We start from the raw sequence: 25,400 nt of genomic DNA, 5'->3' as shown, positions 1-25,400 counted from the left end.
TGAAGTGGCCTCTGCATGTGGGTCCAGCTATTTGGGAGGCCAAGGCAGGTGGATCCCTTGAGTTCGGAAGTTCAGGACTAACCTGAGCAACATAGCAAGGCTCTATGATAAGTCCGGTTCTGCTCACTGATTGGAGAATTGGTTGGCAGCTGGCGGGCTTCCTGGTCCCTAGGGATTCCACATTAACTAATGGACCCTCCCCTAATCAGTGGATTCTGTTAATGGACGATTTGACAATGCTGTTGGAAGATGGAGCTAAGAAAGAGGCAGAGCCTGGTGGAGTGAAGTTTCCAGACCCTTTTGCGCTCTCTGCTTTTTGCCACCTTGGCCTGAGCAGCTTTGCCCCACTATACAGTCCTGGCCTCGAAGCTCTGCTCTGACACAAATTCAGACACAATGGATCTGTATAAGGGTAAGCAGGCGAACCTTCTGAACCAAATAAATCTTTGCTCCTTGAAACCTTTCCAGTACATCTGTCACACCAATGTACGCCCAATGCCCAAGTCTCTTAAAAATAAAATAACACATTCAAAAGATACAAAGAGCTTGATAGACTCGGCTTTGGTGGCTTTGGTGGCTTTGGTGGCATGTGTCTGGAACTCCACCAGGAGAATGCCCACAAGTTTGAGGCTAGCGTAGTCTAGGCCAGCCAGGGCTACTAAGCAAGACCCTATCTCAGGGTCTGAGTGACAGCTCAGTGGTTAATAGAACTGGCTGCTCTTTTAGAGGACTCTGGTTCCGTTACCAGCGCCCACAAGGCAGCTAACAACCTTCTGTATCTCTCATTTCAGGGAATCCAATGTCATCTTTGGGCTTCTGTGGGTGCCAGGCACACACCCAGGAGTCACACAGACATATATTCAGGTAAACATTTATACACAAAACAAAAATAAATAATTAAAAAAATCCTTTTCTGATAAACGATGCGCTTATAAACCTGGGCTGTTTAATTGATGTGCAGATAATAATTTCACTTCTCTATTTGGAGATTCTTGGCATAAAATACGGGTGTAAGAAGGGCATGCTACTCTGGGCACTGATCCTACTCAGAGCGAACTACCGAATACTTCATTGCTTGTACAGGGCATGAAGTCTCTGGTAATGATGTCTCTCTTCCCCTCAAATGATGGCCCTCTGCAAGCTTGAACCCTCTCATGCCCTCATGAGTGGAGGCTTCTGATTGCTGGATAGGTAGGGGCTACACTTCGGTTGGCTATAGAGGAATTACACAAGACAGAAATGTGGCCTTCTGCAACTCTTAAGATCAGGGGACCAAAATCTAAGAGGGGAGGGAGAGTCAGGCAGAATAGGAAGCCAGGGGGAACTATGGCGGTATGGGAAGGGAACGGAACCACTTACCTTGGAGTGCGGCTGAAGCCTCTTACTGTCCGAGAAGCAAAATTGCCAGTATGGTTAGTGGCATTTGCAGCAAAGGCGTTCCCACATAGAGCGCTCCTTCCACATCTAGGCTGTTTGGGTTTGGTTTAGTTTGGTTTGGCTTTGGCTTTGTTTGAACGCATCTGACCTTGAGCAGGGCCTTATGCCCCCCTCTAAGACATTCTCTTGGCCTCTCAGATAAGACCTTGCTTAGGTGAACCTACCCACCTACATCTGCCTCTGCAAAGACAATGGAGCCTTTCAGAAGCTCCCACCTTCGCCCTGACTCACACCTTCGCCCTGAGTGGGCCTTGCTTTCTTCCTGTGGGCCTCTTTCCTTCTCCTGACCCCTGTGCTTAAGTCTATGCTCAACTATGCTTAGGTAGCCCAACTCTGCTTAAAATGAAATTAGTTAAACGAATAAGGTCTCGTGTAGCCCAGGCTGACTCAAACTTGTTATGTAGCCAAGGCTGGCCTTGAGCTGCACCTCTGGTCTACGCATCCCAAATGCTAAGATGACGGACCTGTGCTACCGTGACTGGCTTAAATGGTGATTTTTAAAAAAATTTCTTTGTGGTGTACTGACCCATCTCTGTTTTCCTCTCGGCTGTGAGGATGGCAACCAAGCCACATACCCTACCTTGGTGTCAGTGAGGAATGGCTACTGCTCATGTGCAGAGCCCTGGGGCTGAAAATGCTGGTATTTCCATCTCTTTTCACACAAAAAGGCAACTGAGACTCCAATTTTTTGTTTTATTTTGACCTGCCTCTCACTTTTCAAAGGACCCGAGGCTGGGAGCTCTTTGTAGAGTCTTCCCTCCAGGCTGTCCTTTCTTCCATTCCCCAGCTCCCAGAAGGTGCCTCCTGCCCTGGTTTCATCTGCCTCCTTCTGCTGCTGCAGCCTTGCATCTGCCTAGGGGCTGCTCCCGGCTGGAGCTGCCGCTTCAGGGGACTCCCAGGGTGGGGAGGCCAGAGCCACAGGACCCTTCCCGGTAAGGCTGACAAAGGCGGGAAGCCCTGGGTGCCTGTGTCTTTGCCTCTCCACGCCAGGCTCTGCCTTCCTCTTCCCAAGGGGTGTTTACTCCCAACCTGTCAGGGAAAGGTGCCCCTACCCTTGGAGCCATAGGGGTTCCAAAGGATCTGATGCTTTCTGATGGCCCTCTGAACTCTAAGTCTTCCAAGGAAAATGGCAGTGTTCTGACCTGGGAAAGTACCAATCGGCAATTGGCGAGCAGGCTAGTCCTGAACTCCCCTCCCTGCCTGAGCAGAGCACGTGATCACGCCTCTGAAACCCAGGGGCCCTAAAATAGGACAGGCTTTCATCTGGAGCAACCTCAGACCTTCTCAGAGAAGAAAGGGGCACTGCAGATTAAACCACAGACAGTCTGGCTCCTGAGAGAACAAGGCACTGAGCAAGTGAGTTGGGATGGAGCTGGGGGTGAGGGGGGATGGGGATGAGGGAGGTGAGAGGGGGGTGCTTGTCCTTCCAGATGGGCCCTCCAGGAGAGCTGGGAGTTCTTCTGGGGCACGTTCTGAAGTTGATCCTGAGCTGATGGCCTGACAGAAAATGTCTTCTTCTCACATTATCCCCATGATTTTGGCGGGGACAACCCGTTTTATGGGTGCAGGCACTGAGAAAATGAAGAAAATTCCCTCTTGAGCTGAAAGTCCGTAAACAGAACATGACTGATTGGCATGGGTAAAGTGGGATTAGAAAAACCCCAGGAGTGAGGTGAGGCTGACTTTCTATGTTTGTCTGTCTGTCTGTTTGTTTGTTTGTTTGTTTTGGGGGGGCTTGAGACAGGGCCTCGTGAATCTCACTCAGGCTGGCCTCTGACTTACTATATACGGAGGATGACCTTGACTTTCTGGGCCTCCAGTCTCTACCTCCTAAGCGTCAACTTTATAGATACAGCCCACCACACCCAGCTTACACAACGCTGGATGGAGTCCTTTGCCTGCTAGGCAAGCACTTCAGCCAACTGGGCTAAGTCACATGCCCCATCCCTGTAGCACACTTTATAAAGAGAGAAAACGTCTTTGAATTTTGCCTGGAGGGAAGATATTTCCTTGAAGCCGGGTTTTCTCGTTTGTAAATGGGGCCGCCGTGGTCGTGAGGGGTTGCACACCAAGCTTGGGAGATGTTGCTGATGTCACCGCACTGAGAACTCTGCAGGAAGGGAGCCCTGGATGCCCTATCTCACAAGCCAGCTTTGACTTTCTCACAGGCGTTACCAAGGTCAGCTGTGTGCCCTACAGTCCAAAAGGGTTTTGTAGTTCTGGGTAAGTGCTGTGGGCTACGACTGTTTCCACAACCGCACACTTCCAGAGAGGACCTAGACCTCTCTGTCCGTTCTGCTTTTGGCGGAGGCCTTGGAGAAGAACGAGAAAACAAAGACCATTTTATTTATGATAGAAAAAGAAATCAACAAGGGGGAAAAAATCCGAAAGCCCAACAGGAGGGGAGGGTGTTTAAATAAAGTGCGATCCATTCGCTCTGCGGAATATTCTGTTCCTATTGAAATGATGTTTACTGAGGGTTTGTAATAACATGAGGAGATGCTTATTCTGAAGACGCCGCGTGCAGAAGGAAGCAGCAGAATTGTATGTTCAGCACAAACACACCCGGGGAAAAACCAAGCCAAACAAAACCCACAGACAGAAGAGAGAGACCCGAGGGACACGCACCCTGGCAGGAGATGTCATTGGGTGGCAGAATTGAGACTTTTCTTATACGTCTCTCTACCTTCCAATTGCCTATTTATTTTTCTATAAAGGGACATGGACTCGCTTAAAGTGGAAAGTAACCCAAACATCATTTCTCCCTCCCCTAAAAGAGCAAGAACTCTTACTAGAAAAAAAGCAACACAGATGGTGCTCAGAGCCACTTGACGCTTAGGCCACTCGGAGGCTGAGGCCAGGAGGTTGGCAGAGCCCAGTCTATTCCCCCGAGTCGAGTGGGAAACCTCGACCCCAAGCCCCTGCAAAGCAGATGCCAGCAGGCTGCCCTCAGCTTCAGGCTTGGCCACGGCGCCTGTGACTTCCTGGTAATTATGCTGGCTCCTGCTCCCATGTGCAGCCAGTCGGCTTCTCTCCCAGGGGACAGAGAAAGAGCCAGATGAGTGGTCTACCCCTCCTCCACCCTGAGATGGTCCACCTTGGAAGCAGCCCTGTCCCCTAGCCTTTGTGGCAAAACCCTTCCCCCTCCTGCTGGGTGAGTCTCTCTGATTCCTCCTGCGACACCGTCTCATTAGAAAGGCCCGATTGTGTTCGCCTGCCTTGCCCTTGTCTTAGCAGTTGTGCACACTGATTTCCATCTCCTCCTGCTTGTGCTCGGTCTGTGAATCAGCCTGTTCTCCTCCATCGGAACACTGCCAATCCTCCACCTGAAGAGCGGTGCTCAGCCTGTGCATGTTCATTCTACCAGTGAAGCCTGTCCATCGAGCCTTGGCTGCGTTTCCTATTTAGAATCATGCCCATCCCCCATGCCAGCTCTGACCTATCAGCCATGATGGCTGGGGTTCTGTTTAGAGAAGTTCTGAGCTCATTAGAAGGGCTTATCAGGAAAAGATACAGGGATTGATTGGTGATGCCTGACATGTGAGTGTAAGGGATGTACAACAGCTCAGTCTTAGCGATCCCTCTCTTTATAAAGACTACACTCACTGGGATTAAGGACATCCTTTTTCCCCCAACTTCCCTGGAATCATGTTCCTGGATCCTATCACTGGCATGCCACAGGCTTTTGGAAGTTTCCCTAGTATGTTTTCTCTTCTCCTGAGCCTAGGAACTACCCAGTTGTGCTGGGGCCTTATTTTCTGTCTGGCTCATTGCCAGAGGCTGCCCCCAGACCTTGTCTAGCTTGTGACTGGAAGCTGGGTTACCCTCTGAAAGCACCTTGCCCCGCCCTAGCCTGGCACCACCATGCCAATGCCCCTTTGAGTCTTTTCACTGAAGCCATCCTTTCCCCACCCTAATGTTCCTCAGAGGTTGATGCCTGGGTATTGACATGGCCTTGGCAGGGGGCAGAAGGGAGAGGGAAGAGGCTGGGGACCAGGGACAGGGGGCAGGATTTCCTCCCTAGGGACCCACAGGCCCAGACAGCCTTTCTTACTCAGCTTTCAATTTAAGAATCACTCAGCTGCTTCCTCCTCCCAGGCCCTTGGCCAGGGATAGTCACCTTTCATGGTCCAACCAGAGCTTCTATCTCATCTCCACATCAGACCTCCTCCTTATTCTACATTCTTATCCTGCATTTTCCAAAACGTGACCCAGCCCAGTTCCCACAGCAGCATGGCCACCGCTGGGGTCTGAGAAGGACTTTTAAAGGGACACAGCGTCCAGACACAGCTATTATTCTCCCATTCCGGCAGACCAGGCCCGACTGTGGCTCCCACCTCATGGCTCCTGGATAGTTTCAAGAGCATCATTGCTTCCCTCTGACAACTTTGTCTCCCTCAGAATGGAGTAAGGGCATGGTAGGTAGGGTAACAGGTTGGACTGGGCTCTCCACCCTTCTTCCTGGAAGTTGAGTCCCCTTTGATGTGAAAGACTGAGGACCTGGACACTCCACTGGACACTTCCAACTCCTTAGCTCTGTCCTGGACCTGCCTCTCCTCACTCCTTCCCATCTGACAAGGCAGACATGATGGCTGCCAGACGCAGAGAAGGCCATGCTAATGAGCTGAATGGTGGTGGCTGCCCTGGCCTGAAGGCAGAAAGGATTCTGCAGTCTGTGAAGCATGCTGTGGTCAGGTGGTGGTGGGCGTGGGGAGGGGTCTGGGAAAAGGGAGCCTGGAACCTCATGGGCAACCCTGCCTCCCAAGGCCTCAGTTTGCTATGATTAATATTAAAATAAAACACCTGCTAAGATGGACACTTCTCTTCCTGCCAGCACACAGAACTTGAGGTAACCAGAGAGAGAGAGAGAGAGAGAGAGAGAGAAGTGGGCCTCCGTCAATGTGCTCTGCAAACGAGTATCCCTGTAGGTGCCTTTAGCTTCAGCAATGCCAGTCTTTCTAGCTGAACCTTGGGGATAGCCTGAGCTCCTTCCTGCTCCTGCCCAAACCTCCTCCTTCTGTTGTTCCCACCTGTGTCCCAGGTGCTTCTAGAAGCTCAAGGGGGTAACCAATGTGAAGGAACTGGTGAGACCAACGCTTAGGAAGCTGGTTGACGGTAGCACATCGAGAGCCAGCCAGCTCCAGGGTCCCCCTGGCATCCGAACTGTGAGTGGGATAAGGCTATAGCCATGCATTTTGGTGGGGTCCTGAAATAGTCCCTGCCAGGAGTTGTGATTTGAAGCCCAGCGTCGGTCTGTCTGCGGACGCCTGCTGTCCTGGACAGCAGGCCCTGGCTTCATTTTTGCAGCAAGCCTGCGGCCCACAGGCCCTGTAGCCTGTGACGGAGGAGAGAGAACTTTCTACTCTACAGCCGGCCACGTTCAGGTCAGAGTGACGGGCAGGGAGTTTCTCTGAATCCTGACGGAGCCCAGCAGAGGGACTGCTAGACAGGAGTCTGAGGCACGTCAGGGACAGGCAAGGTCAGGACGGCAGGCAGAAGGGTGCCCCGTGCTGAGGGGAAGCCCTGTAGCTCCTGAGGCACAAACCTGGGCGAGATGTGGTCAGCCAGGAAACAGAGCATGCGCCTGCGCCCCACACAGTAGATGTGATCGTCTACCACGGCGCACTGGAAGGCATCCGGGTACGGCAGGCGGTACGTGGCACACTCATACCACAGCCGGGTGCTGGCACTGCAGCGGTACACGCTGATGCCCAGGCTGCGATTGAGGTCAAAACGGTAGAGAAAGCCATTGACGGCCACCATCTCGGCCGTGCGGTCCTTGCTGCCCCCCGTGGGGCCGGCCCACCAACGCTGCTCCTGGGGCGAGAATCGGAGCAGCAGGTAGCGCAGGCTGCCCCCGGTGACAAAGATCTCATTGGCGCACACCGTGGCTGTGTGTGCCAGGGCAAAGGTGTCATTGGGGAGGGGCGGGGCGAAGGTCCAGCGGTCCAGGCGGGGGTCGTAGCGCTCCACGGTGTTCAAACACTCACCTCCAATGGCGTAGAGGTGCCCCTCCAGGGCCACCAGCCGGCAGTGAGGCCGGGCTTGATTCAGTGGGCACACCTCACTCCAGATCGCGGTCAGGGGGTTGTAGCAGAAGACACGGTTGGAAGGTTGGCCCTCAGGTCCCTGGCAGCCGGACACCACAAAGAGATAATTGAAGAGAGTACAGAGGGCGCAACCCCGGGACATGACCTCCAGGGGCAGCTGGGCCAGCGGGTGCCAGGCATCCCGCGTATTGTCATAGCAACAGAGGCGGCCACTGTCTTCCTGGGGACACATGTCTGCCACCACCAGGCACCTGTGTCCACGGAGCCGGCTCTGGAGGATCAGCTCCCGCTCTGCTCCACTCAGGCCCCCGTAGATGTCTGGGCTTCGGAGTACATGGAGGTAGTTATCGCTCATCACCTTGTAGGCCGCCTCCTTCAGGGCCCCTAGGCCCTGTCTCTTGGCCATGGTAAGCACCTCGTAGCAATTGCCCAGGTCCAGTCGGACATCCAGAGCAGGGGTGAGCGGGAGGTGGAAGAAATTGGTCCCAGCTACAAGCTGCACCTGGGGCTCCACACAGCTGCAGGCTGGTCTGAGCTGGGCTTCCTGGTCCGGGCGGGCTGGTGGGGCCACCCTGAAGCCTTCCGGCTGCAGTTGGAGGTCTGGGTTCTCGGCAATCTGCAGGAGGCTCACCTTTCTGCTGAAGCCTGGCGCAGCAGGGGATGGCTCAGGCCGTGGGGATGAAACTTCAGCTGCACCCGCTGGGTCATCAGCTTGGCCTCTGGAGGCTGCTCCTGTGGCCCGGGGCTCTGGTCCAGGCTCAGGGGCTGGAGCATCAGGCAGAGCTGCTGTACAGGGGACTGGCCTGGAGACAGCCTTTGATGTGGACTCCACAAAGTAGTCATATAATCTACCCTTTAGCTCGTGCCCTGGTCCCTCTGCCCTCTGCAGAATATTCTCCTCCATCTGGATCCGGGCCACAGATGAGAAGGTGTAGGAGGCATTGGTGGCTCCTTCCTGCTGCTGCGTGGCCAAACCCATGTCTGCAGCGGCCTGGAGGGCCCCAGCCTCTCCCCTGCTGAGCCCTGTCACGTGGGTGAAGACCCAGCTCTGGTTCATGTCACCGCTGACCACCGCAGGATCAGTCCGACAGCTGGGGGCTCCCGGGTCCCCAGACCCTGTTTGTTCTGGGGGTCTGCCGTCCAGCCATGGAGAGAGCTTGTCACCCACACAGCTGCCGCCCACTCCTGGGGCGAGTCTGGCTGGGGAGCTTGTGGGTTCACAGGCCAGAGGAGGGAGGTGGGGAGGGTTGGGCTTACCTCTACCAGCTGTTCCGGCTTCCTGGCCACCGCAAGGAGGAGGCACCTGCTGAGAGTCCGGGCGCTGCCCGCCCTGATTCTCACCAGAAACTTTTCTTGTGGACTCCTCAGATCTCGAAGTGACCAGGATGCAGGAGTCTTCTGCGTCTTCCAAGGTGCAGTCCAGTGGGGACCCAGCCTCCTTGATGGCCTTCCTGCGTCTTGGACCCCTTGACAGGGTCCCTGGGGGAGCCCCCTGGAAGGCAGGTTGCCCCAAGCCCTCTGCTTCATTTTCTGTTTTGTGGCTCTTGTTATCTGTCCCCGCTTGCCCGGCTGGGACAGGCCTAGACTTGTAGAGTCTGTAAGCTGCAGTTACCAGGAGCAGCGCAGCTGCGGACAGCACCACCTTGCTGGTCAGCTGCATGTCCAAATGCCAGTCGTGGGGCTCTGCTCCTGCTCTGGTGGGGAGCATGCTGGCTGGGGACAGAGGAATGCCAAGAATCCAATTAATGATTGCCCAATAGGGACCAGTTCCTGGATCGTGCTTCGGAGGGAGAGTATGTCCCTAGCCGGATCTGGCCAGCTGCGTTGCTGGAGCAGAGGTGACTGAGTTGGCTGAGGTGGCACTGTAGCAAGCGTTGGCTCAGGCCTCCTCTGGCCTCTTTTGATCCTGAAGGGAGGGAGGGTTCTAACTGGAGGCTGAGCTTCAGAACAGCCACCTGCCACAGGTGGAGGGCATTCAGACTGTCCAGCAGGGACTGGCAGAGGAAGGAAGCTCTTAGCAGAACTGTCACCAGATGCCTGGAAGCCTGGAAGGCTTTTGTGTGTGAGCGAGTTTGTTTTCTCTTTTGCAAATCCTTAGGTTGGAGGCTTGGGGCAGCTTTTGCGGTGGGTCCTGGGACCAGGTGGAGCCACAGGTACTGGGCGTGTCGGGATGGCCTCTGCCACAGCAGAGGATTCAGCACTTAACTGACCGAGCAAGGAAGCAGTGGGGGAGGCCGAGCCTGGGCTGGCAGCCAAGCCACCTGACCAGGCTCTTGGCCGCCTCTGCCCTCCTTCTGTGCTTGACAAGTTGAAGAGAAACCAGCTCTGCTAAAGCAGCCAGGAAATACAGTGCCTATATACCCAGATAAAGGAGACCCTAGAACACACCCTCTTCTTCAAGATGAGCCAACCTCAGAGGGAAAGAGGCCCCGGGAGGACAGATAATGTCCTAACCTCCAAATGTCATCAGCACTGTGGGCCCTGGGCCCACGCCTGCTGTTTACCAGCTGTGTAACCTTAGGCAAGTAACTTCACTTCTCTGGGCCTCCATGTCCCTACCTGAAGAGTGTGTGTGTGTGTCGGGGGACAGAGAGGAGGAGGATGACATGTACCTCAGGTTGTACTCAACATCCATGGAGCCCCATGCTGCTAAAGCTCAGTGAGTCTCAGCTGCTCCTAGCCCTCACACACTCTAAGGGTCCTCAAGGGTAGGTGCAGAGGCCATAACCACCAGGAAGTCAATGAGCAAGAGTTGGGGTCCAGCCCTGCTCCGAATAACCCTATATCCATGGCCTGGGGTCAGGTAGCTCAGCTGCCTAAATGAACTTTGCACACGCTCTACTTTTTAAGTGCTGTCTTCTGACAGGACCTTGGTTCTGAGCGCTCTGACCTTGGGAAAGCTCTGAACTTTTTCGTTATGTATTGCCTGTGTATGCGCACGCAATGCCAGAGGACAGCCCAGGAATCCATTCTCTCCTTCCACCATGTAAATCCTGAGGATTGAACTCAAGATTGTCCTGGCTTCAAGTGCTTTTACCCGCTGAGGCATCTTGCTGGCCTCCTAGGATCCTTATCCCCTTATCAGGTTCTTATCTGTACGACCCTCAACTCAACAGCCTCAGTTTACCTTTCTGTGTTGTGGCATCCCAGTGTCCCTCCCTTCATTGACTCTTGCAGGCCAGGTCCCCTTATCTTTGATGGTGGGGCTCTTTCCAGCTGTCCAGATCCAGTCAAACTCTAGGCCTCCCTGTGCCCTTCCATGCCTGCCTTCCTACGCGTTCTGTCCTTCCAAACCTGCTTTTCCCTCTTCTTTAGTACTTTTCTTTATAACCAAAGGGCCTGAGCAAGGTGTCTGCTTTCTGTACGACTGACTTTTGGCAGACCCAGGCAATATGGACAAGAGCCAGCAAGAGAAGGGATGTCAGCTGACTCAGGCGGGCTGCCGGTCAGGTCATAGCCAATGCTCACAGACCCCACTTTGAAACCTCTCAGCGCTCTGTGTGAATGTTCGAAATGTGTGTTTATTGTTCCTGTGTTACAGGGAGGCCACCAGAGCAGAGAAGGTAGTTTGTCACTCGTGGTCCTCAAGTGGAGTGGGGGGGAGGGGGTGGGTGTCTACGATGGGGACCTCCAGGAAGGTCATAGTACAGAGTGAGAGGGGAATCCAGGGCAGAGCATTGTAAAGCTGGCAGATCAGAAGCCAGTTTATCCAGAGAAGGCAGAAGGGAGTCACGGAGGCTCCAGACCTTCCACAGGAGAAGGCCAAGCCCCGAGGGTTACCAGGCGGATCAGTGGGGCTATACCCCACTATGCCCAGGTTCCCGAGCATAGTGGAGATCCCGCCTGTCCTGACAATGGCAGGTGAAGGCTGAGAAAGTGGGTGTGGGGAGTGAGGGAAGGGGACACTGGAGAGACAGAAAAGATGTGTGCCCTGGCAGTGCCCGAGAGGTGCCACCGTGTGCCCACACGCGCGAGGGAAGCTATGAACCTGTGGCATTCGAAGGTCATAGATAAGTGGACCCTGGTTTGGCAGATGAGGAGACTGAAGCCTGGAGGGTAAGGTCTGGGTTCTTGGTGGGCACTGGGGTTCTGGGCGGCAGGCTGGACAGGATGCGGAGGAGGCTCCGACTTCTCAGCCGGAAGATGCCCAGCACGCCTCACTGGTGATGCTGGTTTCCACACTCTCCCAGGGGCACTCTGTGGACAAGCTCATCTGGACGCATGCTGGGGCTCAGGTGGGTGGCTCCCCAGCTGCCTGGCTCTGCCCACCATGCTTGCTGGCCGGTTAGTTTTGAGCACTAGGAACCAAACCCAGGGTTGTGCACATGCCCTACCTGGGTCTTGAGATGCTGAAATGGGCCGGGAATGGGGGTTCACTCCTGGAATCCCAGCGCTAAGGAGACAGACCAGGTGAGTTCAAAGCCAGCCTAGGTTACATAGTGAGACTCACACACAATCACACTCTCATAAAAAAATCAGTCACACACATGCATTCACACTCAGTCACACATACTAACTCATTCACAAATTCATGTTAAGACTCAAACTTACTGGGTGGTGATGGCATACAGCCTTAATCCCAGCAATAGGAAGGCAGAGGCAGGTGGATCTCTGTGAGTTTGAGGCCAGCCTAGTCCACAAAGTGAGTCCAGTTTAGCCAAGGTTACACAGAGAAACCCCTTTCTCAAACAAACAAACAAACAAACCACAAAAGGACCCAAACTTGTGCTCATACCTCTTATATACACACACAAACACTCAGCATTCATATTCACACACACACACATACTGAATGACATGCTTACACACTGAGTCCCACAGACAAGCCCTGACTCAGCCAGTCACACTCACACATTCATGAGCATCCTCATTAACACACCCACAGGTCACAACTACACACTCACACCCTTCATACACACTCACAAACACATGTCCATATTCATAAAACACCCACAAATACACACATAGTCACACACAAAGTCACACTAACACATATGCACACACATTGCCGAACACCATCACACACTTCCACACTCACTCTCATGCAGCATCACTCGCTACACATTCTCAAACTCTCTCACTCCCACAGGGGCTCACACATGATCACAGGCACGCTAACATACACTCTCACACATGCATAAAATCACACACTTACACAGACGCACTGAAATGCCAACACCCAGCCATGCTGACACACAAAGTATCACACATGCGTACATTCACACACAAGCTCACATCTATACACAGTCATACACACACTCTCAGATATATATGCACACGTAGTCTCATGCACTTACACGGGCAATGACATAAATTTACATACACACAGTGACACATGCTTGCCCCGCCCACATGTTCTCACACGCAGGCATACACATACAGCCACACAAGCATACTCAGCAGAACTACCTGAAATCTCAACAATCACTCACAACAGACTTACACAGTCACAGGGACACAGCCGTTACCGACGTGCTCTGACACTCTCATGCACTCCTACAGGATCACATCCTCACACACTTACATATACACCCACTCACACGATACTCGCTCACACCTTCACACTTCTGCTGACGCCCGCACGGAAAACCCCACGCACAATCACACAGCCCTGGGTCTCACACGCATACACCGTGATCCACCGTATCTCAGTACTACCACGCACCGTCACACCCATGCGCTCACACACTCGCACCCTCACTCAGTCTCACGCCCACATACACTTGCACACATTCTGTGGGTGCTGGGCTGGATACAGCCCAAGACAGGAAAGGGGGAGGCAGAGCTGGGGAGACCCTGACCCTTCACCCTTATGGACTGTGGGCTGCATATGTCCCAGGTGAGCATGGATGGGGGGCGGTGACACAGGGACTCCAGAAGGGAAGCGTGCTGCCCTGGGGGCAGGGGTCCTTGCCTGGGAAGAGCCTGAAGGGCTCAGCATGAAGGGCTGTGCAGTTTACATTTAGGAAGTGAAATAAGGGCAGGTGGGGGTGTGCCTAGGCATTTGACAGGGAAATTGAATGTGAGGTGATCTCCGGTTGCCACAGGAGATGGCGGCCTGTCTCCTGATGTCTCCCCCTCACCCCCACCCCGGGGGGTGGTGGTGGAAGGAGGTGAAGACGGGAAACATGCTGAGGTGGAAGCCTGAGCCAGGAAGCCTCACTCACACGGCCAAGGTCCGGCTTCACCGTGAGCTCCAAGCCCATATCCACACTAACGACTGTAGCCACGGCAGTGTTCATGGCTTCCTTCCACCATCCTAGCTCCATGCTTGGAAGACCTGCAGTGTCATAGCACCCCCCAACAGTCCCCAACACCCCCCAACAGCCTGCAACAGCCCCAGCGGGCTTCTTATTTCTCTAGTCTGCTGCTAAGTAAACCATCCCATAAGCCATTCTTGAGCGGTCCTTGCCATTTACCCCAAACAATATGGCGTAGGAGCTGGTTAGCATGCTGGGACTCGGGCCCCACCATAGTCCCCAAAATCCAGAAAGAGTTAAGACACTGTGCTTTTGGGGCTCCTGTTGTTGACTTAGTGAGGTATTGAGCTCTCGGGGTGCAGAAGCTTCCGGGTTCATATGAGTTTCTCTGGGGGTGGGGAAGAGATGCCCTGGGAACTGAGTTTTAAAGGATGCATGAGGCCCTTCCAAACCCAGTCTGTTTGTGCAAAGGCTCTGAGGCAGGAGACTGGGGTTAACAGGCCCATGTGGAAGTGACCAGAATTAATTTCTAACTGGGTGGGATGGCATGGAACCAAGCAAACAATGGCGCTTCAAGCAGGAAAGATGGAGATGAGAACCAAGGGAGGAGTCCAAGGAGCTGGCTCAGTCTGTGAAATGCTTGCCACGTGAGTATGGGGATCTGAGTTTGATCCCCAGAACCTATGTAAGAAGCAAAGAACATGGGCGAACACCTACAATTTCAGTGCTGGGGAGCAAAGACAGGAGGATCCCTGGCCAGCCAGTGCAGCTAATCCGTGAGCTCCAGGTTCAGCGAGAGAGCCTGTCTCAAAAAACATGGTGGAGAGCATTTGAGAAAGACGCTGATGCCAACTTCCAGCTTCCACAAATATGTGTGCCCACATCAAAATGCTTACGAGAGAGAGGGACAGAGAGAGAGAGAGAGAGAGAGAGAGAGAGAGAGAGAGAGAGAGAGAGAGAGATCACCAGGGAAGTAACTCCTTTGTTTGGAACATTCCAGAAAATACCAGCTCTGGTGGTCTCCTCAGCAGTTGTCAAGAGCTGGAAGGAAACCAGAGAAGTAGCAGTCGCAAGTGGAGGGAAGAGAGTTTAAACTGTGGTTCCCTCATCCAAAGCCTCCAGACACTGCCCAAGATGGAGATTACTCTTGGTTGTCTGGGTCTGAAGTTCTAATTGTTTCAAGTTCTGTAGCTTAAAGATGGCATCCAGGCTAATGCTTGCAGCTGTCTGCCGGATGCTTTTCTCTCATGGGCATCTAGGTGGTAGCAGATTCACACTGCCTATCTGACACCCTGTCTTCCAAGGCCACAGTTTCTATCTCTGGCACCTTAGAAGAGAGAGCCTGGCAAAGTTTCCATGCACCTGGCTAGCCTTGGAGTCAGAGCTTCTCCAACCCTGACACTGCTGGTAAGAGAGCAAAGTCTATGCAGAGAGGTGGCTTACTCCAAATCAGTGTGTCTGCCAGGACTGTTGCTCCAGGACCCCGAAGGCCTCACTTGCAGGAGGTCCCCATGTCCCCAGTGCTCCAGGATGGACCTGCCCCTTGGTTTTTTCCCCATACTCTAGATAGGCACTCTCTAGCCTCACAAAGGGGAAAGATCGGAGAGCAAAGGGAAGTTGTCTGAGTCCGGGCGGAGGGGCTGGGATTCATGCAACCTACTTTCCTCTGGAGGGATCCATCCCTCAGGTGCCTTCCCCAGGAGGAGCTGAGACAGAGCCAGGCAGGCTGTGTATGTGGGTGACTCCTCGCTGGTATTTGATAAACATTTGCTGAATAAACAAATGAGGGACTGAGGCCAGACCAAGAAACCCTTTAACAATCACCCTGGCCATGGGCGTGAAGAGCTCAGGACAGAAGCCTATGATCCCTTTGGTTTCTGAAAGGCTGCGAGCGGCTGTGCCCAGAACCGGGATCTGGAGGAGGGTGGGAAGGCCATAGACAATGGGCACACCTGAGTCTGGGAGGAAGGGAGGCGTGTGCGGGATCCTGGGAGGGGCCCAGCTTGCCCAAAGGCTCCAAGGTGGGAGCCGGAGTAGCAGCAGCCACACCAGGGTGAAGGTGGCCGTCTGTGGCTAGACCCGAGGACAGGAAAGGGTAATGTCTCTGAGTTCAGCTGTGAGCTGGATGTCAGAGAAGACTGAGGACAGAGGAGACGAGGCTGGGGAGATGGCTCCGCCACTGATGTGCTTGCCAGCTTTGATCCCAGCAGCCATGGAGACGCTGGGTGTGGCACTGTACACCTGTATCCCCAGCAGTGGAAAGCAGAGACAGGAGGACCCCTGGCTCGCCAGTCCCAGCAAGTTCCAGTGAGACACTGAATGCTTTCACACACACAAGCACATGCGTATGTAGACATAGACCTCAACACACACACACACACACACACACACACACACACACACACACACACAGACACACACACACATTTTGGCAAAGCCAAGTGCTCCTAGGAGGGCTGAGGAGATCTGAAGGTTGGAGATCTCCAACTCAGGAGCAACTGTCCTTTACTTCAAAAGCAAGAGTGGGGCTTTTGTGCCTGAAAAGTGGTGCGTGCTTGCATGTTTGACATCAAATGACTTCTGTTCCACAATCCTCCCAACCTGAGGGGTGAGTGGGGAGCTGGGCACTCCCCTCTCGCCTGTACTCCCTGCGGCAGGGCCCTTCCAGGAACAGCAGTGGGCAGTCTCGGCACTCAGGCTCGCTGTCACCAGGCCCCTGGTTCCACCCTCTAGAATCTGCTTCTCTTGAATATTGCATAAAGAAATTATCCATGCAAGCAAGGAGAATCATTGCTGGCCTCTGTGCTTCCTGTCTCTCTCAGTTCTGAACAACAATTCTGAAGGCTGTGTGCTGGGATGGATGGGGAAACGGAGTAAAAAACAAACAAACAAACAAACAAACAAACAAATGAATAGAAAACCCAGAAATGTCTGAGGTCCGTGATCCCAGACCGGGCATCAAGCCGTTGCTTTCCTCTGGCTGAGCTAAGGCTGGGCAGGACGGTGGCCAGCCATGGGGAAGCCTGTAGAACTAGTTTTTCTGGCTGTGTCTGAGCTGGAGGCTGTCACTAGGCCAGACTGCCATCCCAGAACCTTCTAGACACATAACCTCCTTCTGTCCCTGGGGGTTAGGGGAGGGTGCAGGGAGGCTGGGTGTAGATGCCTCTGTTGTCTGTCCAGAGCCCTTGTGTCGGGGGCTGGAGCAGCAGCATGGCTGGGTGGGGGTTCCCCGCCACACTGGAATGGACTTTGACCCCCTTGCTCGTCTTCTGAGCTCCCTGGGTCCAGCTCTTTCCAGGCTGTGGGCAGTTTCTGTCTGTAAGCCAATGAATTGGTGGCGGATTCCAGGGGGTTCAGGTGCCAACACGCGTGGAGTAAGTCAGTTCAGTGGTGTGCCGATGTGTATGGGACTGCACATAGAAGAAAGGAGAGACTGGGGTGTGTGTGTGTGTATGTGTGTGTGTGTGTACTCACACATGCATGCATGCACATGTGATCGAGAATTGGGTGTTCTCATGACTGATGGATCATCACCTCAAATAAAAGTGAGTGTAGCTCAGTGGTTAGAGCACTTGCTTAGCGTACACAAGGCCCTGGGTTCAAAGTTTATCAATGACAGAAGAAAATAAAGAAAAAAACAAGGGAGGTGGGAGGGGTGACAGAAAGATTCCCCAGATGGACACTCAAGCAGCCAGGACCTCATCCTGACTATAGGCAGATTTGTGTGTGTCCCTGGAGATTCCATACGTGCTGTTTTAATGTATCAGGGATACCCAGGAATGACATTAACACGCCCTTTAGGGCTAGCAAGATAACTTGGTGGGTAAAGTGCCCGCCCTTCAGGCATGAGGCCCGAGTTCGGCTTCCTGGCACCCACATAAACAGCAGAGCATAGCAGCACCCACCTATAACTCCAGCACAAAGGGGGAGGGAAAAACAGGTGACCGCTGGAGCCCAACGGCCAGTCAGTCATGCCGATCAGAGAACATCAGATTCCCTTTGAGACTTTGCCTTGAAAAATCAGGCAGAGAGCAACGGAAGAAAATTTCTGACCTCCACGTGTACACACACAAGCATGCACACCTATACACTGATCCAAACACGTATTATACACACGTACATATACAAGACATAGCCCTCTGTCCAGGGCTCCTCTCATTATTTTCCCCCAGGGAAGCAAGGATATCTTGCTGACTCCCAGTCCTGAGCCCTGTTTCCGTCTTGGCCTCCCACACACCTGGGTTATACCTGTTTTCGTCGGGCTGAGCTGTGACGTTCCCCAGATCCTGAACCCGTGGTCTGCAGGGCTGGGCCTCCCTTGGGCCTGCGGGTGAGATACACTTGTGCGTCTCTGTATGATTGTGGTAGTGAATGGAAGAGGATTCCCACCCTCACAAGGGCAGTGGCTTAGTTGGGCCTTGGGAAGGAAAAGAAGGAAGAAGTTCAATGATATTAACACACAATGGAGTGCAAGGGGAGAACCCCCAAATTCCCAGGGTGGGAAGATGGAGGAAGACTTTTCTACCTTAGAGAACACGAAGTCCCCAGAACAGCTTGTGGAAAAGATGTTCTATGAAGAGAAAGCAGCAAGAACTGGTATAGGGAATGATTGAATTTGGGTAGGAGGCTGCTGTCATCTGCGTGTGAAAGCAGACCCGTGGGTAGTAGCTGGGGACACACTACAGAGGTGGTTGGTTTCACTTCAGTATTTATGACTTCCCTGCTCTGAGGATGCAGAGTGGTACCTCCTTTGCTCATTGGCACCAAGTGCGTGGCACAGGTATTGAATTCATTCATCCATCAGTCTATTCATAGTCCATCCATCCATCCTTCCATCCATCCTTCCATCCATCCATAATCCCAGGCATCCATCCATCCATCCATCCATCCATCCATCCATCCATCCATCCATCCATCCCAGCCATCCATCTATCCATCTGTCTGTCTGTCCATCCATCCATCATCCAAGTCATCAATCCATCATCTCTGTCATCCATCCATCCATCCATCCATCCATCCAAATAATCATTCATGAACCCATTCACCAAATGTACCCAGTGCTATCCTCTGGCTAAAAAGATAATTCATAAGTGAAATGGATTTGGGTCCAGCCTTGGTGGAGCTCGGCAGCCCAGCCTTTCATGAGAGGGCTACTCCCCAGAGGGAAGGGCCTCAGATAGGTTTCACAATGCTGTTCCAGAGAGGAAGATGGAATGAGGGCTTCCAGTGGAATGTTATATTGTTTAGCTCAGGGGCTAGAGAAGCTGGATTTGGACCTGACTCTGTCTCCTTGCAAGTCTGATCCACTGGACACAATGCCATCATAATTTAATTTTTTTTTTGTTTTGTTTTGTCTATCATTCTCTCTGACTTCTTTGGGGGCTAGGTAGAATTTACTGGAAAATTCCTTTTTGTTCAAGCCAAGGGAAGAGAGAAGGAGGCAGACCTGGGCGGGAGGATGGGCTGAGTTACAGCTCTGACTGTTAGAGGTCCCAGCCAATCCCCTGGGGTCTGTGGTTCTGGGATGGTCTTGCAGAGTGGTCCCCAGCTACAGCAAGAGAAAGGTCCTTCCCAAACTAACCAGGAGCCTAAGGACTGGCTCAGATGTGAGCTGGCAGCTACAACCCCCTTCCTTTCCCTATCCCCATCCCAGCCGGAGGAGAACCTAGCTTCAACCTTGCAGGGGTGACCTAGCATTCAGGCCCCCTCACAGCACCAAACTCTGGCAGAGACTGACAGGCACCTCCATTCTTAAGTGGCATGCCTCATTCTTTGTTGTTGCTATTGTTTTGTTTTGCCAGGGATCGAACCCAGCGCCTCATCTTCCTCTACCACTGAGCGGCTCTCTCTTAGATGGATGTGCAAGGGCCCTACGGTAAAATCCCACTAAGCAAGGCCTAACTGTGTGACTAAGGCTAGCACAGAGCTCTTCCTTCTCCTACCTTCACCCCTCCAGAGTTGGGATGACCCACCTACATTATTACCCGTGGCCGGACATGTGAGAAACACAGGAAGGAAAGCTGAGGGGCTGGAAAACAGAGCGAGAGAACAACTGTGCTAGTGGACCAAAATGGAAGATGGTCAAGTCACCAGCGGGTAGACCATGAGCAAGCTTGCAGTGGGAATGAGAATGTCTCAGGAAGACTTTGCCCAGATCCCCCTGGCTTGCCGGAAGCCAGGCGAGAGGCTGCGGCAGACTTAATTTTAGAAAAGAGCTGGTTGATACAATAACACAGTTCTCTAAGACTCAACATCTGTGCCAGGTACCCCAAGCCCTTAATCTCCCAGAATCCCTTGTTCTGGGAATTCTTGGGTAGAGCAGATGAAGACATGCAAGCTGGAGGAGCCAAGAGCCTGGACAGCCAAGCTAGGATCTGCGCGAAGCCGAGCCTGGCACGTGGGCCCTCGCTCTGGACTGCAGCCGAGCGGTTTCCCCCAGCAGGCACCTCCAACCTTTGACATCGCAACACGACATTGTCTTTCACAGAGCTCAGGCTCGAGAACGGCATGATTACATTAGAACCTGAAACTGCAAAAAGAATCCTTACAATGCCTTGAGTAAGCTTGTGCTTTTGTGCCGGGCTGTGTTCACAGCTGTCCTTGGCAGCATGGGTCCTGTGGGTGGAGGGTCAGGGAAGCCTCCCAGGGAGCAAGGCTTGCAGGCAAAGCTGGGCCCTAGCTGGGTTTGCTGTGTATCTCCCAGGGGGAGGCTTCCTGTGGAGATATGAGCCTGGGGATTGGGCCACAGGGATCCCCAAGGTGCTTCTAAAGGGTTTCAGAACACTGCAGCCTCCCTGGTGGGAGCTGAGAGGCAGGAGCTTCCCCCAGGGCTGGAAGAAAAGCTCAGTCACTACCCAAAGCAGCCCCAGGGAGCCTCGGGGCCATTAATGGGACTGTGTGTGGCTCTTTGGAGATGACAGGGTTACCACTATTTGGGTTTGATATGCCGAACCCCTGCCAGGTGTCTTGTGTATGATGAAATGGCCATGGGACAGGGCCTGTGTGACCCTGTCCCTGTGTGACCCTGTTCAGGCAAAACCTGTGGAGAATAACTGCACCTCAGTAGCCAGAACAGTCAGTCAATCCATCACCTCATGGAGACACAGACATGACATTGGATGTGGCTTTCTCTCCAGCGCTCCAAACTTGCTCCTGGTTCATGGACGTGGGAGCCCTTGCTGCCTTCAGTTGGGTATGCCCTGCCTCCAGAACCTTGGATGGCCCCCTACCCCCTTCTTTTGCTTCTCCAGGACGTCCATCCAACAGCTTCTTCTCAGAGAAGCCTTCCTTGACCATCCGTGGCAGAGACAAGATACTTCCTCTCTCTCTTAAAAAAAAAATAAGGTGTGAGTGTGTGCGTGCGTGCGTGCGTGCGTGCGTGTGTGTGTGTGTGTGTGTGTGTGTGTGTGTCTGTGTGCAGGTGACTCAAAAGTGCAGAGGATTCAGACCCTCTGGGGCTGGAGTTACAGCACAATAAAGGTGCTGGGAGCTACAATCAAGTCCTCTGCAAGAGCAGGGCATGCTCTTAACACTGAGCCATCTCCCCAGCACCCCACCTCACCCCTGAGTGTTAGCTGAACAGACAATCACAGCATGAAGTCCGATTCTCACCCTGCCCTGCACCCAGGCCGGGCTATTCCAGTAATCAATGGCCAGTGATGCGAGCGTGATGGACGAGTGAGACGGGCGGCTGACTTCAAGGCTTTTCCTGAAGGGAGGACCTGTGACTCCTTCCGGTGGTCCTTCTGGCAGCCAGCTCCGAGGAGATGGTAGCGAGACAGAGCGAGTTCCAGGAGGCGCTGTCTTATTGACCTGGAGGCATAAAGGTAATGAGTCCGGGCAGAAAGCTTGAGAGGGCTGGAGAAACGGTCCAGTGGTTAAAGGGTATTTACTGCTTTCTGAAGACTTGGTTGGGCTCCCAGGACCCATGTCAGGTGGCTCAATAAGACCTATAATTCCAGCTCCCGGGGATCTGGTGCCTTCTTCTGGCCTCTAGAGGCATTGCACACACATGGCACACACACAGACACAGAGAGACAGAGAGGGCAAGGAGAGAAGAGGGGAAGGGGGGAGGGGTAGATGGAGAGAGAACGAGAGACCTCAGTGTAGTTTAAGCCCCTAGTTTGGACTTTGGTTATACCCAGATGGTCTCCTGCATTCTAGACCCTTGTAACCAGAAGGCCCCACACCTCTACCCTCAAACCTTTTCATATTCTCCCCTGACATTACACGATGCGTTTATCGTGTTTTCTCTTGATACTATGTGTTCTCTGCCTCCAGGCTCATGTGTGATCCAGGTGAGGCCAGGGATCTGCTCTTTCCCTGTCCCCTGTCCCCAGCTCCCAGCTCAGTACAGTTCCCCAGACACTCCTGCCGAGCAGAAGCTGAGTGTGTATGTTCTGGAGGACACTTGTGTTATTGACACCGTTAGGTACCACCCTCTTTCTAGAACGTTCTTACCCTTGCTTTGCAGTTCCGAGTCAAGAACTAGGAACTCAGGGGACTTGCTGAGAACCCCAGGTCTTCAAAGTGGCCAAGCCAACACCTAAACACAAATCTGTTTTTCAACAAGTAAACACCTCTCTGCACCCCAAAGCAATTACGAGATTGTAGCTTTGGTAGAAAAAAAAACCAGGCTCCTGTGACTCAACAGCGAGACAGATAAGCCAATTAAAAAGGGGCTAAAGGCTTTAATAAATATTTCACCAAAGGAGATAAAGAAATGGCCAATGAGCAAAGCAAAAGACATTCAACACCATTTGTCATCAGAGAAAGCAAAATAAAAACTACCATGAGAGAGACTGTCCCTCGGGTTAGGATGACTATTAAAACAAACAGAAACAGGCAACCAGCGTGACAAGGATGCCCATCCCATAAATGCGCTTGCTGCCATGTCTGAAGATCTGGGTTCGATCCCCTAGGACCCACATGGTGGAAGGTGAGAGCTGACTCCCGAATGCTGCTCTCCATCTTTTAGATGCACGAGGTGACGCTTGACTCCCTCATGTTCCACCCCAATTTTTAAATGTAACTTTAAAAAAATTTAAAATAAACAAAGACAACCTTTGGGTACAATGGCTGGTGGTGCACACATGTGATCAGAAGGCAGAGGTGGGAGGATCAGGAGTTCAACGTTATCCTCTGCTACACAGCAAGTTCAAGGCTAGCCTGAGCTACATGAAACTCTCTCACTCAAAAGAAACCCAGATCGTACACAGTGCTGGAGCAGTACAGGAATCCTCATACAAGACAAGGTGGGGGGGGTGTGTCTCTCTGGTTATGGTTTGGAGGATTCTCTTCTTTGTTTCTTTTATTTTTATTTATTTACTTATTTAATTTTTGAGCCAGGGCCTCATGTAGCCCAGGCTGGCTTTGAACACTATGTCACTATGTATCTAAGGATGATCTTGAACACAGCCCCCACGCTTTGGAGATAGCACCTCCTCCCCAACAAGTGTCGGGTTTATAGATGGATGCCATGACACCTGGCTTAATTTGTTATGTTTTCAAACACAAGATAAATAAAAAGAAATAGTTGTAACATGAGATAAATAGGAAGTTAAACACAATTTCCAAAGAGGTTGCCTTCCTGACAATCTGCAGAGTGTCTGGGGGTGTGATGGCAGAGTTAGCTATCAGTTTGGCAGAATCTAGTCTCACCTAGAAGCCCCACATCTTGTCATGCCTGTGGGGGATGATTTTGACCAGGCTAACTGAGGTGGGAAGACCTGTCCACCGTGGGTGGCACCATTCCCTAGCTGGGATCCAGGACTGTGTAAGCAGAGAAAGTGAGCTGGGCAGCCTCGTGCAGTCATGCCTCTCTGCTTCCTGATGGTGAATGTGATGTGGCCGCCTGCTTTAATTTCCTGCTCCTTGGCTCCCACTGTGATGGACCACATCCTGAAGCACACCTTCTCATTACAGCAAATGGAAAAGAAACCAGGACGGGTGGATTTGTTAAATCCGAAGGACTCTGTAGAGTTGATCGATTTTGAAAATGCTGTACTGTGTCCTGTGGGTTTTTTTTTTTTTTCATCCTGAAATGGTATCACAAACATTTCATTTTGCTACTTTAAGTTCCTGTGGGTTTGGGACCCCTGGTGGGGGGGGGGGGTGGTCAAACACCTTTTCTCAGGAGTTACCTAAGACCATCAGGAAAGCACAGGTACTTACATTACCATTCAAAACAGAAGCAAATTCACAGTTCCGAAGTAGCAAAGAAAATAACTTTATGGTTTGGGGTCACCCAACATGAGGAACTGTATTAAAGGGTCTCGGCATTAGAAAGGTTGAGGAGCACTCTTCTAGCAGGACACCGTCATTAACAAGAATGTGTTTTCTTTAACCACTCCGATTTACTTGAATGCTGAATGTCTTCTATTTCTTTCTTCAGTGCAGCACATTCAGCTTCCCTGGCAGGTGAAGGCAGGTGCAGCCCCCTCCCTTGAATACATCGTGACCTGTCCTAGCACACCTGGCCCCATATCAGGTGTCCCTCAGCTGGAGGGGGGGAGGCACTGGGACAGCAAGCACCTGCCCAGTGACTTCCTCCGAGGCTGTTCGTGGACATTGTTCTGAGGCTTTCTGTGGGCAACTCGAAGGCTGTGGGCTGAAAGCAGCCTGCGTTCACACGGAGATCAGCCTGTCTCCACTCATGCTTCTCTGCCTGCTCCTCGATGTCCAGAGCACGGCCAGAAGACCCCCGTCTGGTCAGTGACAAGCTGTTGTATGCTTCAGGGCAGTGGTTCTCAACCTTTCTTTTTTTATTTTTATTTTTTAATTTATTACAATGTATTCAACCTTCCTAATGCTGTGACCCTTTAATACAGTTCCTCATGTTATGGTGACCCACGACCATTACATTATTTTGTTGATACTTCGTAACTGTACTTTTGCAACGGTTTTGAGTCAATCTGATGTGTGACCCCTACCAAAAGGTCCTTCTGACGCCACAAGGGTCGCGATCCACAGGTTGAGAACCACCGCGTCAGCAGTTTCTACAGACGCTCTGCCATTTGGGAGGGCATGCAGGTGCAAGCTTGGGCAGCTAGACCCAGCCATCTCCAAATCATCAGACAGATGCCGGTCCCCAAGGGACACGGCTCCCGAAGGCTGCGTCCCTTCTCATTTGCATCCCAGGCGTTGCTGCTTGTGCTCTGCTTAACCTTGAGCCCCCGGAATCGTCATATTTTCTTAACAAAGTAAGTGATTTGAATTTTAGAGAATTTGCCTTTTGTTACTAGCCAGTAGCTTGGGGGCACCCTCCCGGCGTGTCATGGTACCCGAATGGAGAACTGCCGGCCCAGATCACAGGGGAGAAGATTCTAGGGGGGCCCAAAGGACCCTTGGAAAAGCCCCTTCATGAAAGCCCCCACGCGAGGGCCACAGGCCAAGTCCTTGTGTTTTCTAACGGGTCAAACAAACACCAGGTGCCCCACGCTAGCACTGATTGACAGTAGGTTGCATTTGTAGGTCGAACACTGGCGACACAGCAGAGCAGTGTTCTTCAGATCTGTCTCCCCTCCCTTACCCTCCTCTCCCCTTCCACCTCGGCTGTCCTCCTCCCTCCCCTGTCCTCTCCTCTCCTTTTCTTTCCAGACTTATAAATGACTGTATTTCCCTGATGCTTTTCTAGCCTCGGGGTCATGTGATTCATCCAGCCAATGGAATGCAAGTAGATAGAAAAAGGGGCCAATCTCAGGCCAAAGCATGT

At 52.6% G+C, this 25,400-nt stretch overlaps 1 protein-coding gene across 1 annotated transcript; it reads right to left on the bottom strand.

Moving 5' to 3' along the window:
- Window positions 1–3,755: 3,755 nt before the first annotated feature.
- On the bottom strand, window positions 3,756–9,381 carry Klhdc7a (kelch domain containing 7A). The gene has a single exon (XM_021628006.2). It carries the CDS (start codon window positions 9,193–9,195, stop codon window positions 6,880–6,882), a length of 2,316 nt encoding a protein of 771 aa, XP_021483681.1. The 5' UTR covers window positions 9,196–9,381; the 3' UTR covers window positions 3,756–6,879.
- Between the last annotated feature and the right edge of the window lie 16,019 nt (window positions 9,382–25,400).

This window comes from Meriones unguiculatus, chromosome 3 (assembly GCF_030254825.1).
Source record: "Meriones unguiculatus strain TT.TT164.6M chromosome 3, Bangor_MerUng_6.1, whole genome shotgun sequence".
In the NCBI taxonomy this organism is placed as follows: domain Eukaryota; kingdom Metazoa; phylum Chordata; class Mammalia; order Rodentia; family Muridae; genus Meriones; species Meriones unguiculatus.
The sequence above is the reverse complement of the archived record's forward strand: the minus strand, read 5'-3'. Positions and strand labels throughout refer to the sequence as shown.